General features: G+C 39.4%; 1 protein-coding gene across 1 annotated transcript in view; it reads left to right on the top strand.

Annotated features, from left to right (window-relative positions):
• Positions 1-14,000, top strand: part of PLEKHG7 (pleckstrin homology and RhoGEF domain containing G7) — a 51,036-nt gene extending 37,036 nt beyond the window's left edge. Inside the window, exons 10-16 of the mRNA XM_062202447.1 lie at positions 1,645-1,819; positions 3,889-4,004; positions 4,364-4,457; positions 6,854-6,933; positions 8,213-8,366; positions 12,490-12,587; positions 13,575-14,000. Of these exons, the coding sequence (XP_062058431.1) occupies positions 1,645-1,819; positions 3,889-4,004; positions 4,364-4,457; positions 6,854-6,933; positions 8,213-8,366; positions 12,490-12,587; positions 13,575-13,682 (825 nt within the window). The 3' untranslated portion in view covers positions 13,683-14,000. The remainder of the gene's footprint in view (positions 1-1,644; positions 1,820-3,888; positions 4,005-4,363; positions 4,458-6,853; positions 6,934-8,212; positions 8,367-12,489; positions 12,588-13,574) is intronic.
• Positions 14,001-14,248: the final 248 nt, after the last annotated feature.

Here is a 14,248-nt window from a genome sequence, read left to right as displayed (position 1 = left end):
ACCTCTTGGTACCAGCCGAATGGAGGTTAGGATTTTGATATATGAATTGTGAAGAAACACAAACCTTCAGTTCTTATCAATACTTTGAGAGCTGACCCTATGATCAATTGGGTGTGAGTGGGTGGGGTAAGAGAAGAGGAAGAGAACTTCTCTTCCTAACACTTCCTGATGTGCCTGCCTGCAGAGAGCCCAGCACTCACCTCCATGTGTTTGTTATGCAGCACTTGTATAAAAGCAGGGGGCTCTTATGTTTAAGGAAGTCTCACATTCAAGGAAAATATCCAAGCAAATTAAAAAAAAAAAAAGTGAAAACTATTCTCATGTTTTCTTGTGTTTCTCAGGTATCATTGATGCAACTCCAATGTGTATCCCATAGTGTTACTTACAAAATGTCTTTCCAGTCTTTCCCAGGGCTTTCACAGCCTGAAACTACCTCTTTTTCCAAACCCCAGCTCCAAACTCTCCTTATTGAAAACTGTGCTCATTACCCTCCTATGCCTCTTTGCTCTGTATCACACATAACAACTTCAATTATCACTTTCTCTTCATTTTTGATCATTACCTCATTTCTTCCCTACAAAGGAGCATCCAGGAATCGACCCAATAAGCTGCTTTTCCTATGTACTCCTCCAATATTGATTCTGAGTTCTCCTAACTGTGCATAAGCTGTGTTATAAAAGGGTACTACAAAAAGCATGTTGAAAATAGAATTAAAAGGCTGGCGCCACGGCTCACTAGGCTAATCCTCCGCCTGCGGCACTGGCACCCTGGGTTCTAGTCCCGGTTGGGGCACCAGATTCTGTCCTGGTTGCTCCTCTTCCAGTCCAGCTCTCTGCTGTGGCCTGGGAAGGCAGTGGAGGATGGCCCAAGTGCTTGGGCCCTGCACCCGCATGGGAGACCAGGAGGAGGCACCTGGCTCCTGGCTTCAGATTGGCACAGCGCGCCGGCCATAGCAGCCATTTGAGGGGTGAACCAACGGAAGGAAGACCTTTCTCTCTGTCTCTCTCTCTTTCTCACTGTCTAACTCTGCCTGTCAAAATAAATAAATAAAAATAAATGAAATAATCTTTAAAAAAAGAAAATAGAATTAAAAGATAAATTTATTTTGGCATAAAAAATTGAAATCCATGCATATTATGGAGTCTTATTACTTTTCATAATGTGCATTTTCCATGAAATTTTTTCTTTTACTTTTTTTTCTCTCCTATTTTTCTTGTTTTATTTTGTTTTTTTTTTCATTTTTTATTAAAAATTTTTTTCCTTTGGTGTTTTTACTTTTTTCTTTTTTTCTCCCATAAACGTTTTGAAGATCTTTGGTATAGAAGTGCTGATAACTGCTGCCTTCATCATTATTTTTGAAGGTAAAACATCTCAGGAAGTTCCCTTAATACTTCTTAACCACATCTAAGAATCTCATATCAGACCCTGAATTTGGCTCAGATAGGTAGATGCTTCATAAAGAAGATTAATGTGGAATTTTCAAAATTAAAGGCCAGCCTACGGCTTGTAAGTTTTCCCAACAAGCTCACAGGTGCATCCTGTTATTACTGAAGAAAAGTCTCCAAGAACTTCTTGTGTACAGGCTTCTAAGTACCATCACAGCAGAGGTTATATTCTGATACGTTCTACCTTTGCCTCCCCCAGTGGTGTGAGCAAAATGAACAATGCAGACGGCTGCACCTGCCTGAGCTACTAGTGGCCCCACTGCACAGGCTGACTCGATATCCCTTGTTGCTGAAGAATATCTGGAAGAGAAGTACAGACCCTACTGAGAAAATCATGATCTACTCCATCAAAGAAAAAGTGGAAAAGTCAATCCGTAAGTCCTTGAGATGAAGGAACATAATCAAAGAGTTGGTGGGCCTGTGACTCCTGGGAATTATCTGGGTCTCCATCCGAGAAAATAATTCCATTGACTTGAGGTCATGACCCTTGGAAGCATGAACTCTACTTTGAGTGCATTGTAAATCAAACACACACACACAAAACAATAGGCCCAAGTCACATCCTGGTGAACCCTAAGAGAACTCAGACACCAGGTTTACACAGGACATATCTGTCCCCAATGGTTTTAGAAGTGAGTTCCAGCAGGAAAAGTTTTATTTCCCAGATGATTGAGGGCACTGTAACATACATAGTGAACTCACACCCAAAGCAAGTAGGAGCAAATAGTATGGAAGGTCTATTCAGAGGATAAATTGTCATTCATGATTTTTAAATCATTTGTTTTCATTTTATTTGAAAGACGGGGGTTGGGGAGTGCAGAGACAATGAGAGAGTGAGACATAAAAAAAAAAAAATCTTCTATACACTGGTTCAATTCCCAGATGCCCACAGTAGTCAGGACTAGATCAAAGCCAGGAGCCCAGAAATCAATCTTGGTCTCCCACATGGGTGGCAGGGACCCAAATACTTGAACCATCATCTGTAGCACCCCAGGGTGCACATTAGCAGGAAGTTGGTATCAAAAGTGGAAGCAGGACTCAAACCAGGGCACTCTAATATGGGCTGTAGATGTCCCAAGCAGCATTTAAACTGTTGTGCCAAATGCCCTCTTCTCATTTTTTTTAATCACTGAAATTCAGGAACAATATAAAAATAGTGCCAACTACAATCTTTAGAGCTAAAATATAGGGATGGGGATTGTGCAAGTCCTATGATGACTTAATTTTTGTAGCTCTGATTTCAAATCAGTGAATTGTTAAGACACTTTAAGCAATTTAAGGGTACCTCAAAAAGTTCAAAGAAAATGGAATTAAAAGATGAGGTTACTTTGGTGCAAACAAATTTGAAATCCACTCATTCAGGGGTCTTGGAAGAGCTCATGGAAAATGTGTGTTATGAAAAACTTATGCATGGTTTTCAAAAAATGTTTACACCAAAATAAACCTATCTTTTAGTTCCATTTTCCACAAACTTCTCAAAGCACCTTCACATGCTAAATGAACCTAAAATATAGTTTGGCTCCTGGGATAGTGAAAGTCTCAAAATGATGGCTGTGCGTTTCAGGCATGGAAAGCCAAGACACTGTGGCAAAAAAAAAAAAAAAAGCCTATATGTAAGATCTCTGGGAGTGAGATCCCAATGGAAAGAAAGGGCCATCAAAGAAGGAGGTACCTTTCTCTGAAGGGAGGAGAGATCTTCCACTTTGCTTATGGCCCTGTCTAAATAAGGTCGGAGTTTGTGAACTCAAAAGGCTTCCATAGCCTTGGCAGCTCAGGACAAGAGCCTCAGGTGATCACTGACGTCATAAATAAGAGCGCCAATTGTTAAGTCGATAACAGAAGTCACTGTGCACTTACTTCCCATGTAGGACCTCTGTCCTTAATGAGTTGTAGTATGAGAATTAATGGTAAAACTTGTCTTCAAACAGTACTTTATATGTTGTGTGTCTGTGTGGGTACAACTGTTGAAATCATTACTTAATATAGAGTTGATCTTCTGTATATAAATTAAAAATGTATCTTAATGAAGAATGGGATGGGAGTGGGGGTAGGAGGTGGGACGGGAGTGGTGGTGGGAGGATGGGTATGGGGGGGGGAACCACTATATTCCAAAAACTGTACCTATGAAATTTATATTTATTAAATAAAAGCTTTCTAAAAAAATAAAATTAAAATATGGGAGACAGCCAACTAAAAAATTAGGAATGTAACCTTTTAAACATTTTTATACTCTATCTTAACAAAAGATCTTTTGGCACTCATAAAGTTTGTTGTGAAGATACATTTATTTAAAAATCAGCAACATCTCCACTTTCACTTCAGTTTGTTAATAAAGATTACAATTAGTGTTTTTTTAAAAAAATGATGGCTCTGGACAGTGATTAAAATTTATGCTGCAATGTCACATGCATCTAAAAATATTTGGCCCTGTCTTGTCTTTCAGGGGATCTTGAAGGAAAAGTGAAGTGGCTTGACAATTACCAAAAATTTAGACAACTACAGGAGATCATAGTGTGGCCCCCACTTTGGGATAGAGATAAAAGATTTTTCATTCCAGAGGTATAAAAAGGTTTGATTATGACTCATACCCTCCCATTCCCAAAGTTTGTTATTCAGGTGGAAATATAACAATCTAAGGAACTGTCCACTTGAAGAATAAATCTGATTTCATGAGCCAGAAATAATGCCTTGGTCCTCCGGCATTGCACGTGAGGAGGCTGATGTCACTTTGCCATCCTCAAGATGGGCCTTTGGAGAGCTGTTCCCATCCTTTCCCACCCGCATGTTGATGTTCTGCTGTTTCTAAATGTCCTGGGATTTCTCAAGTCTCTAGACAAAGTTGATTGCCCCAGCTCCGGCAACATGTTCTCTTCCCATCACTAATGACTTCTCTCTTATTTTCTCCCTTGTTTTCTAAGTGTCTGAAACACATTTTTAAAGAACACATGGCAGAAAACATCTTGTCACCAACCAACAGACACCTTATCTATGAAGGAAAATTAACTCTGGCAGGTAAACAACTATTTCTTTTTAAAACCCAGCGTCTTTACTACCTTGTAACTTGTTTAATTGCTGTTAATTGAATGGTAAGAAGAACTGTTTTTGCTTAGGTCCCAGGTAATGGAGGATGTGAACCAGGGAACATCTGGCTTGAACAAAGAACTCACAATGTAACTAGCTAGGTGCTTGCCATTTTCTCTCTATAAAATGAGATACATGTTTCTTTTCTCACAAGATTGTTGTTAAAACAATATAAATGAAGAATTTAGCCCAATGTCAGGAATATAATAAAAATCTGGTCAATGTCAGCTGTTGTCACCAACATCATTTCACTCCTCCAATGAGCTGAACAGTCAAGCTTTCAGGTGTTTCTTGAGAACCTGTTAAATGCCATACATTGTGTTAGGTACAACAGATACATGAGAGGTCTTCAAGAAATGCATCAAAAATACTTATTATGAAAGTACGATGCAGGGTTCTCAAAGTTTTTTTCATCAGAAGTAATCATATTTTAATTCTACTGTCCATAGACTTTTTGAAGTACATTTGTAAATGCTCTAGAAAGAATGACTGATACATAGTCCATGGTTAATAAATAATATGAGGATAAAAAGGGCTGCCAGCAATACAATTTGTAATCATTCATTTATTCATGTCCGTATAAAATCTTGATTGGGCACCTACAATGTGTGAAACCCTGTGAGATGGGAGCTTGCCTATTTATAGTACTGAGAGAGACGGTGGTAGGGGCTGGGGAATAATCTTTATGCCACACAATACTTGGCAGGGTCAGCACTGAAGTCAGGGTAGGGTGCAGGGGGAAGTCCCGCGTCAGAGGTTGGGAGGGCTCCTTTTATAGATACAGGGTGTGGGGGTTAAAGGTTGAGGTAGGTCTGATCCTCATTGGTTGACCTTTAGGCACCTGCGGGGACCCTGACAAGGACTTTTCTTCCCCAGAAGTGCAGGTAGGGACTCTCCATTCCCGGCAGTATAGGCCTTCTCTCCTTGTGGATCCCAAAGCTACCAAAAAGCATACAAAAAAGAACTTCTATAATACTATAAATAAATAAAATAAACAGAATTAAAGAATTTTTATGAGTTTTCTCATATTTACACACTTGCTACATTCTCCTCCAGATTGCCTTTTCCTCTGAAATCACTTAAATTTAACTGTTCCTTTTTCTAGTTTCTCAGAAATAATGTAAAATAAAGGCATAAAACACCTATCTAGTGTTTTATTTCTCTTCTACCACTCTTTACAGAAAAGGAGAAAAGCCAATCTGCTTAACTATCAAAAGTGATTTCAGGCCGGCGCTGTGGCTTAACAGGCTAATCCTCCGCCTTGAGGTGCTGGCACACCGGGTTCTAGTCCCTGTTGGGGTGCCGGATTCTATCCCGGTTGCCCCTCTTCCAGGCCAGCTCTCTGCTGTGGAGGATGGCCCAAGTCCTTGGGCCCTGCACCAGCACGGGAGACCAGGAGAAGCACCTGGCTCCTGGCTTCGGATCAGCACAATGAGCCGGCCGCAGCGGCCATTGGAGGGTGAACCAATGGCAAAAAGGAAGACCTCTGTGTCTCTTTCTTACTGTCCACTCTGCCTGTCAAAGGAAAAAAAAGTGATTTTAGAACTGTTTGCAAAACTTTGGGGAGAATAAAAAACATGTGACATAAGTAGTGTTAACAGCAGCCTTAGTCAACTAGAACTGCTAAAACAAATTATCATAGACTAGGTGGCTCAAACAACAGAAATTTTTCTCACAGGCCAGAGGCAGAAGGTATCAGGTCAAGGTGCTGGCTGAGTTCCTGGTAAGGGCTCTTTTCCTGGCTCGTTGTGTCCTCAATGGCAGAAGGGAGACTTCTCAGGTGTCTCCTCTTTTGAGGACACAGATCCTCTGGATCAAGGCTCTTCCTTTATGACTTCATTTTACCTTAATTACTTTCTTACTCCAAATACTACAGTTCATATGTCTAAGCTCTCAAAGTTAGGGCTTCGATAGTTAATGCAATTCAGTACACATCAATAACAAAATGCCTCATGTCTGCTAATGTGTGCCTCTGGCAGTGACCACCCAGATAAGCCAAGAAGCAAAAATCCGGCCAGTTCAATTGTTGATGGGAGTTCTCCTAGGCTTAATTAAAACTGTTACAAATATCATCCAAGTTGTCTTAGATCCACATGAAATGTAACACAAATCCAATGTCATTAAAGTTGGGAGCTTGAATTTAAATTAAGACTCTTTCTTAGGAAGAAATCAATCCAAGATTAGCACAAGCAGTTTTCTGATCCCCACGTCTGGACCTCCCTCAGCTGTGCTACCTGCTGTTTTACTTCCTAAGGGATTCTTTCATTTAAAAAACAAAACCGCCACCTCACTGTTTCAAGCTCCCCTTTCACCTTCTCTTTCCTCAGAAAGCACGAGATTCCTGGATGTTTATCTGTTTCTCTTTGATGATTTCCTCTTAGTTACGAAAACCAAGCGCAACAAAAAGGTAAAATGGTACTACAAGTATTTATAAGTCTCTGAGTGTTTTAAGATATTTCTGGGTAAGTTGTATTAAAAATATTCTTATACATCAAATTGGAGCTCACCCTCTAAAAAAAATGGAAGTATTTTAAAATATTGGCTTTTTAGTCCTATAGCTCTCAATTTAAAACAAAGACGGAAACAAGTTACTTTTCTGAAGGATGTCAAGGATGAGATGCATATTTTTAGAATAACTGAGTCTGTACTTTCAAGGTATGCCTGACTTTCCTAAGCAAAGGAAACCCAAATAACTCTGTCAATATCGGTATTAGGAAGGGAGGCTCCTCTAAGACTTGCAGGCACCTGCCCTTACACTGTAGTGCTGTCAGCCTTGAGAGATATCTAACGTTGTTTTATTCTACATGTTTCTTTACCCAATAATTAGCCTTACCCAGATTATGAGATCACAAAACAAAATATCTCATATATTTTAATAAGCTAGTTAAATAATTCAAAATTCTTAAGCAATAAAATAGACACCCATTAGTCAGTCTATGAATAGGTGATCGGTGGCTGGGGAGGAAATGGGTGTTGGAGAATATTGAGTCAGTTTTAGAATCTCTATGGTCTCCTATTTTAAGCCACACAAATTAACATGTCTGAATAAGTCAAGTTCAAATAATGGTACAAATTAGAGCAGATGAATTAGTGGCAGCCCATATTGATTATATCATAAAGCAATATTCCTGACTTCATACTTCATAGCTTGACTCATAGCTTGATTCCAAAATAAGGAATGTTATCCGTTTACATTCCTCTTTGCTATTTTGTATATATCTTGCAGATCACAATCTTTCATTATTTGAAAAAAACATCAGCATCTTATATGTATAAAACAATTACAGTTATCTACAAATCCAGTGGCATGCAATCCATTTAGTAGAGTTTAGTATTAGAATCAAAAGCATAGAGTTAGCCAAAATAAGTTTTCCTTTTCTCATTCATCTAACTCTGTGCTATAGAGAGATTAAGATACAGGGAATAAAGATCTTCCAACTGATGTGAGGGTAATTAAAATACTTTCCAAATGTAAACAAAAACCATTATTTGTAATGGTCATTAGACTTAGAGATCAGAATTCTTTGTTTTAAATTATGGGGAGACGCTTTTCAAGATCCAGAGAGAATAGTAAGATAGAATTCAAGTATCTGTTTCTAAGAATCTGTTTACTTAACGATACACTTTAGGTATATGCACAAATATTTATTGCCTATTTTTTGCTTTAATTTCCTGTTTAATTTCAGAAACTTGGAGGCTTGGATACTGGTTTAGTGTGTCCTTCACTTACTCCTGAACTGCAAACAGTTATAAAAGAGGGTGGCTCATGTACAGTACTTGATCAGCCCATTCCACTAGACAGATTGGTGGTCAAAAGTATCGATCCACTCCACATGTCAGGTAGGTATCTATTTTCATCCTTCAACTCCTTTGTTTGCCATCACTGAGTTTTATATTGATCTTTTATGGTAGCAGGACATGACTCCAATTTAAGTCTTCATAAAAGAAAATACTGCATTCCTATGTGTCTATATATCATTCACTCTACAAATGAGTCATGGTGTCCAATGCTTGGGTGACTCAGTTCTGCTACTTACTAGCCCCGTAGCCTCAGGCAAGGCCCTTAAATTTTCTAAGCTTCAGGTTCTTCTTGGTAAAATACAGATAGTAATATCTATTTCAGTGGGTTTGAGAATTCAATGAAATAATGTGTTAAATAACTTAAAACAATTATTATTATAGTTTCATTATTAGTACTTTTGCTATTGTTAAAGCACTGGAAACCACAACATGCTATGAAAACATACTTTATCACACTCTACAAAACATACACACATATATGTATATATATACACTCATATACACATGCATACATCAGAAATAGTTATCATTTTTAATCTTTTACTCAAGTATTTCTGGAGTATCTCCTGCGAGCCAGGTACTCAGTAGACCCTGAAGATCCAAAGATGAACAAGAAACAGCACTTGCCATAGGGGAGCTCAGGGAATAATGAAAGATCAGTAAATTCTCTGTCAGGAAAGCCCTGGGCCTCTGAGGGACTTAAAGGCCATTTCAGCTCTTCAGGGTAGGTGAGTGGTTAGAGTGTTCAGGAGGAAGCAGATGGTCCCTCTATATAGAAGCTCCTAGACCAGCTGAGGCCAGGCAGGAAAGGCAGGAACAACGAAGGAGGAGGCAATCACTATTTCCCTCAATTCCTAACCAAGCATCTAGACTCAGAGCTTCAATAACAAATCTAGGATAGAGCTGTACATAGTACAAGAACCTTAAATAATGAATGAATGCCTGTACAAGTGAATAATCCTAGCAATTATATAGTTGTTACAGAACTGAGTGACATATTTCTGTGCTTTACTATATTAGCTTGAGAGTGGATGCAACCTATCTCCTCAAGAGCACAACACAAAAAGCCAACATCCAGAAATGCTGCCTCTTGCCTCCTTTCAATAAGATTTACTCAAAGGTGACAAGGACAGGCCTAAAGGCCTCTTGTATTTAATTTGACTGACATGAATCCTAAATTCTGTAGGCCACAGTCTGAATATGCTGGACAGTTTCAGGAGCAAGTCTAACAGTGGGTATGTCTGGGTTACGAGACATTTGCCTGAGGAGTGCACCCACATCCAGTGGGAACCTCCTCCAGGTTCAAGGGCTGGCAGAGGAGAGTAGATCTGGCAGAGGTTTAGACAGGAGGTCCAAAAGTCACTTCCGCTTTGTGATTTCTTTATTCCATTTACTTTTTCATGAGAAAAAAAGATCATAGTAAAGGCAAAGATCAGGCTAGGAATTTATTGTCTCACTAGGGCGAAATTCTGGTATGACATATGGACTTGAATGGAGGGCACACACTAGCCCTAGGAGGAGGGATGGGAGCAGTGTGGTTGAGAGCTCAGTACAGTCATGGCCCTGCCAGCTTTGAGAAATAGATTTTATGAGAAATCTGACATCCCTGAATTACCCTGGGGAATGCATCATTTTTCTCTATTCCCCCTTTTTAAAAACAAATAAATAGGGCCAGCGTCACGGTTCAATAGGCTAATCCTCCGCCTGCAGCGCCGGCACACCGGTTCTAGTCCCAGTCAGAGCGCAGGATTCTGTCCCGGTTACCCCTCTTCCAGGCCAGCTCTCTGCTGTGGCCTGGAGTTCAGTGGAGGATGGCCCAAGTGCTTGGGCCCTGCACCCGCATGGGAGACCAGGAGAAGAACCTGGCTCCTGCCTTCGGATCAGCATGGTGCACCGGCCGCAGAGGCCACTGGGGGGTGAACCAATGGAAAAGGAAGACCTTCCTCTCTGTCTCTCTCTTCCACTGTTCACTCTGCCTCTCAAAAAAATAAATAAATAAATGGAATGATACCTTTTACAAAATATGTATTTCCACTTCTTGTTTTCTGATTGAAAACTGCCATGCTTTGTTCTCTTTTCTGTATATTTTCTCATTCCTCTGCTCTTACTTGGCTGCTCAGAGATACAGTCCATGAGGCACCATAACTGTTGAGTGGAAAACAGTAAACGGAGACCAAAGAAAGAGACTGAGCATTGGAGTGACACAGTACCAATTTCAGATCCCAGCTAGACCTTTGACAAGCTATGTGAATTTGGAAAAATCTATGTTTCCCAATTAGCTGACCTATCTTAAACGGTTGCTATGTGGTTTAAGTGATACAAAGTGGAGAGGAAAACAAAACAGCATGGTGCCTAGTGCATAGTGAATGTTTAAAAATAGGAGTTAATTATTATAGTAGATGTCAGGGGAATAAAGAACTGTGCCTACCCATACAATATCTTCTTCTTGCATTTTACAAGGCAGCCTTACCAAGTCTTTTTGCTGATAAAGTCCTTTTAACCTATTACAAACCAAATGGATGAGGGAGACCTTGAATAACTGAGAACAACAGTTCCACTTTCTGAGGAGGATAGATTTAAAACCAGCCAAGAACAATAACCTTGCTAGAGAGAATTTATAAGGAGAAAAATCAGGAAGTAAAACAAATACAGCCAGATCTATTTTCCAGAAAGCCATTTTAATAGGTTTAAGTTCTTTCATCCCAAGGATGCCGGGAAGAATTTCATGACCTGGCCTTAACAGACATTATTCATTGTGGTAGAATTTAGGAATTATGAGGCTTAGAATGTTATGACTATAATCTGTGATGCTGGAATAGTTCTTGCAGTTAAGAAGATAAAAGCTTGGTATTTATTCTGATTCTAAAAGGGAGCCTGACCTCCTCAGATAAGTCTGAGTTAAACTCACAAACTTCATCAGTTTAGATGCATCAGCTTAATGATCAGCCAGTAATGAAAGTCTCTTGCTCCCTAGCGTCTCCCTGAAGTACTTGATAGAACCAGGAGACAGCCCTGGCGGATTTTTATTTGTTTCTAAACATCACTCAACTGTAGAAGGATGGTATGCCCTGCAGAATTTCATTCCCTGTATTGGATTAATAATTCAAGGAAGAGATTTTCATTTTAAGAGTCCTTGCTATATTGGAAAGAAAAAGGACCCTGCTCTCCCAGCATCTCCTGTAATTTCTCTAAGACCAGCTAGGAAGTGACAGAACAGACTGTTTCTTTGGCCAACACAGAAACCAGGCCAATGTGCCTTTTTGCTTTGTTTTGCATTTCACATAAATTGGTGGATGTTCCATTTCATTTGTCAGTTATTTTGGCTTCTCTTGGTCTGCTGAAAAGCATTCAGGTGGTTTGTATTTTTGCCATATCTTTATTTTTTTTTTAAGATTTATTTACTTATTTGAAAGAATTACACAGAGAGAGGAGAGGCAGAGAGAGAGAGAGGTCTTCCCCAATTGGCCGCAACGGCCAGAGCTGTGCCAATCCAAAGCCAGGAGCCAGGAGCTTCTTCTGAGTCTCCAATGTGGGTGCAGGGACCCAAGGACATGAGCCATCTTCCACTGCTTTCCCAGGCCATAGCAGAGAGCTGGATGGGTAGTGGAAAAGCCGGGACTCGAACCGGCGCCCATATGGGATGCCAGTGCTTCAGGCCAGGGCATTAACCCACTGAGCCACAGCGCCGGCCTCTCTTTATATTTCTAAACCTTGTTTTCATGTTGCTTCACTTTAAACACAAAAATATACAATTAAAAAGGGAATGGTCAGAGACAAAAAAGAAAACTGTTTTCCATGTTTTTACTATTGGTATTCTCTCTCTCTCTCTCTCTCTCTCTCTCTCACACACACACACACACACACACACACACGACCTACTAAGCCTATTTTCCCTCACACAAGCCATAATTACCTTTCATCTTATCCCAGAAGTCATTAGCTAAGGATGGAAGAGTTTTCATGTTAAAGTGGAACTGTTTTGGACATAGCAATTAAGTCTTGGCTTTGGAATCAGATTTTTTTTTTTTTTTTTGTAAGCTATTTAAACCTCCCACCTTCATAAACACCAAAACACAAAACAAATCTTGGGTTCTTGTATTAAGAAACTGTTTGGATTTCATATTAAATGATTTTTTTTTGTCTTTGTCATGTCTTTTTTTAGTCTTTGGGCTGAGAAATGCTTTTCTTATACAACATGAAAACAGATACCGACAGTGTATAGCAGCATTCGTATTACAAGCTCAAACGGAAAACATCAAAGTATGTATTTTTATTTTATAGGTCTTTGGTTCTTCAGTTTACATAAGGACAGAATTTCACCCCCAAGCCTCTTCAGTAATGGTGAACTAGAGTCTTGAGTATTTCCCTTACCTGCTATGGGAAGGGCAGAAGCTGAGAGGTGGGGAGGGAGATGTCTGGTCCAGATCGTGCTCCGAAACCTCAGAGTTGACAATATCCTCACACTGGTGATGTTCATATAGCCTGCCACACTCTCCTGCCACAGGAGCTCAAGGGCTGCCTCTGAGTTCTGCAATTCTGGAGGAAATGGGGGAGAATTGCTTTGGATCGCACAATTAACTTTTAAGAGGCTCCAATCAATTTCCGAAGTGCAAATTATGTGATATCAGTTTACGTGAGGGCCTGTGCCATAATGTACCCCTCCAAGCCTGCTTTTCAAAGTTCAGAAATAGGCCATTGTTTTGACAGTTACAGAGGTAACAGAGCAGCTCCTTAACAGGTTTCTCTACCTTAGAAGTATCTATGTTTTGTCTTTCCCCTGGTAGGCTTTCATCATACGAACATGGCATGACAATAAATACAGGATTGCATTCCTCTTCGGAACTCAATTTCCAGGGTCGCCTTCCTCTGAGCCTGTTTTTCAAATTATTGTACTGGTTAAGAACTTCTGTTTCCACCCAAAGTAGAAATTCAAGAAATTCAACTTTCCAACTATTTATGTTCTTAGTACTCATTTTGCTAATTAGTCATCACTGATTATCATGGTTTCGTGATTACTCCTGTTTTTTCCACTTGTATCCCAAACTCATGTAATCCATTTGCTCTTTCCTGTATCACTAGAGGTACTTATATTAGATGTAAGAGAGAAAATGGGAAACATATTCAAATGTTTCATTAGTCTTAAATTTAGAGAGCAATTCAGTAAATATAATGGAAAATATTAATCCAAACGTGGGAAATTATTTCATATGCTAACTCCTTTATGTATATTTTTCTTTTTTTCAATAGAAAACATGGATGGCACAAATAACAGCAGCAGTCTCTTCCTTTACCAAGAGTCAGGAAACCAAGAAAATACCTCTGTGCACATTGCCTTCAGAATCCTCTGAAATTTAAGGAATGAAAACAAGTGACATACCTTTTTAGAGAGTAGGGCTTAAGTTATTCTTTCATTTGAGCTTCTATTAACACTCACCTAGTGATGAACTAGAAGGAAATGTGCATTTTAAAGGAGTTCCAGAATTTGAGAATTTGAGCAAAGAAAGTCCTCAGTGTAGAGGAATAATGACTGCAACAAATTTGAACTTTGAGGAATTTCTTGACAAATATCTATAGTCAGCCCTCCATATTCATGGGTTCTGCATCCATGAATTCAACAAACCCTGGATGGAAAAATAATAAATTGCATCTGTACTGAACATGTACAGTCTACAGCCATACCACCCTGAACGTGCCCAGTCTCATCTGAACATGTACAGACCTTTTTCTTTGTTATATTCCCTAAACAACACAGTGAAACAACCATTTACATAGCATTCACATTGTATTAGATATAATAAGTCATCTAGAGAGGATTTAAAGTATTCTGAAGGGTGTACATAGGCTATATACAAACACTAATCCTCTCTCACTTTCTCAAATTCCATACTCTACAATTTCAGTATCCAGTGAGTTCTGGAAAC

The sequence above is a fragment of the Lepus europaeus genome, chromosome 10 (genome assembly GCF_033115175.1).
Source record: "Lepus europaeus isolate LE1 chromosome 10, mLepTim1.pri, whole genome shotgun sequence".
In the NCBI taxonomy this organism is placed as follows: Eukaryota; Metazoa; Chordata; class Mammalia; order Lagomorpha; family Leporidae; genus Lepus; species Lepus europaeus.
This window is presented reverse-complemented; position numbering and strand designations above follow the sequence as displayed.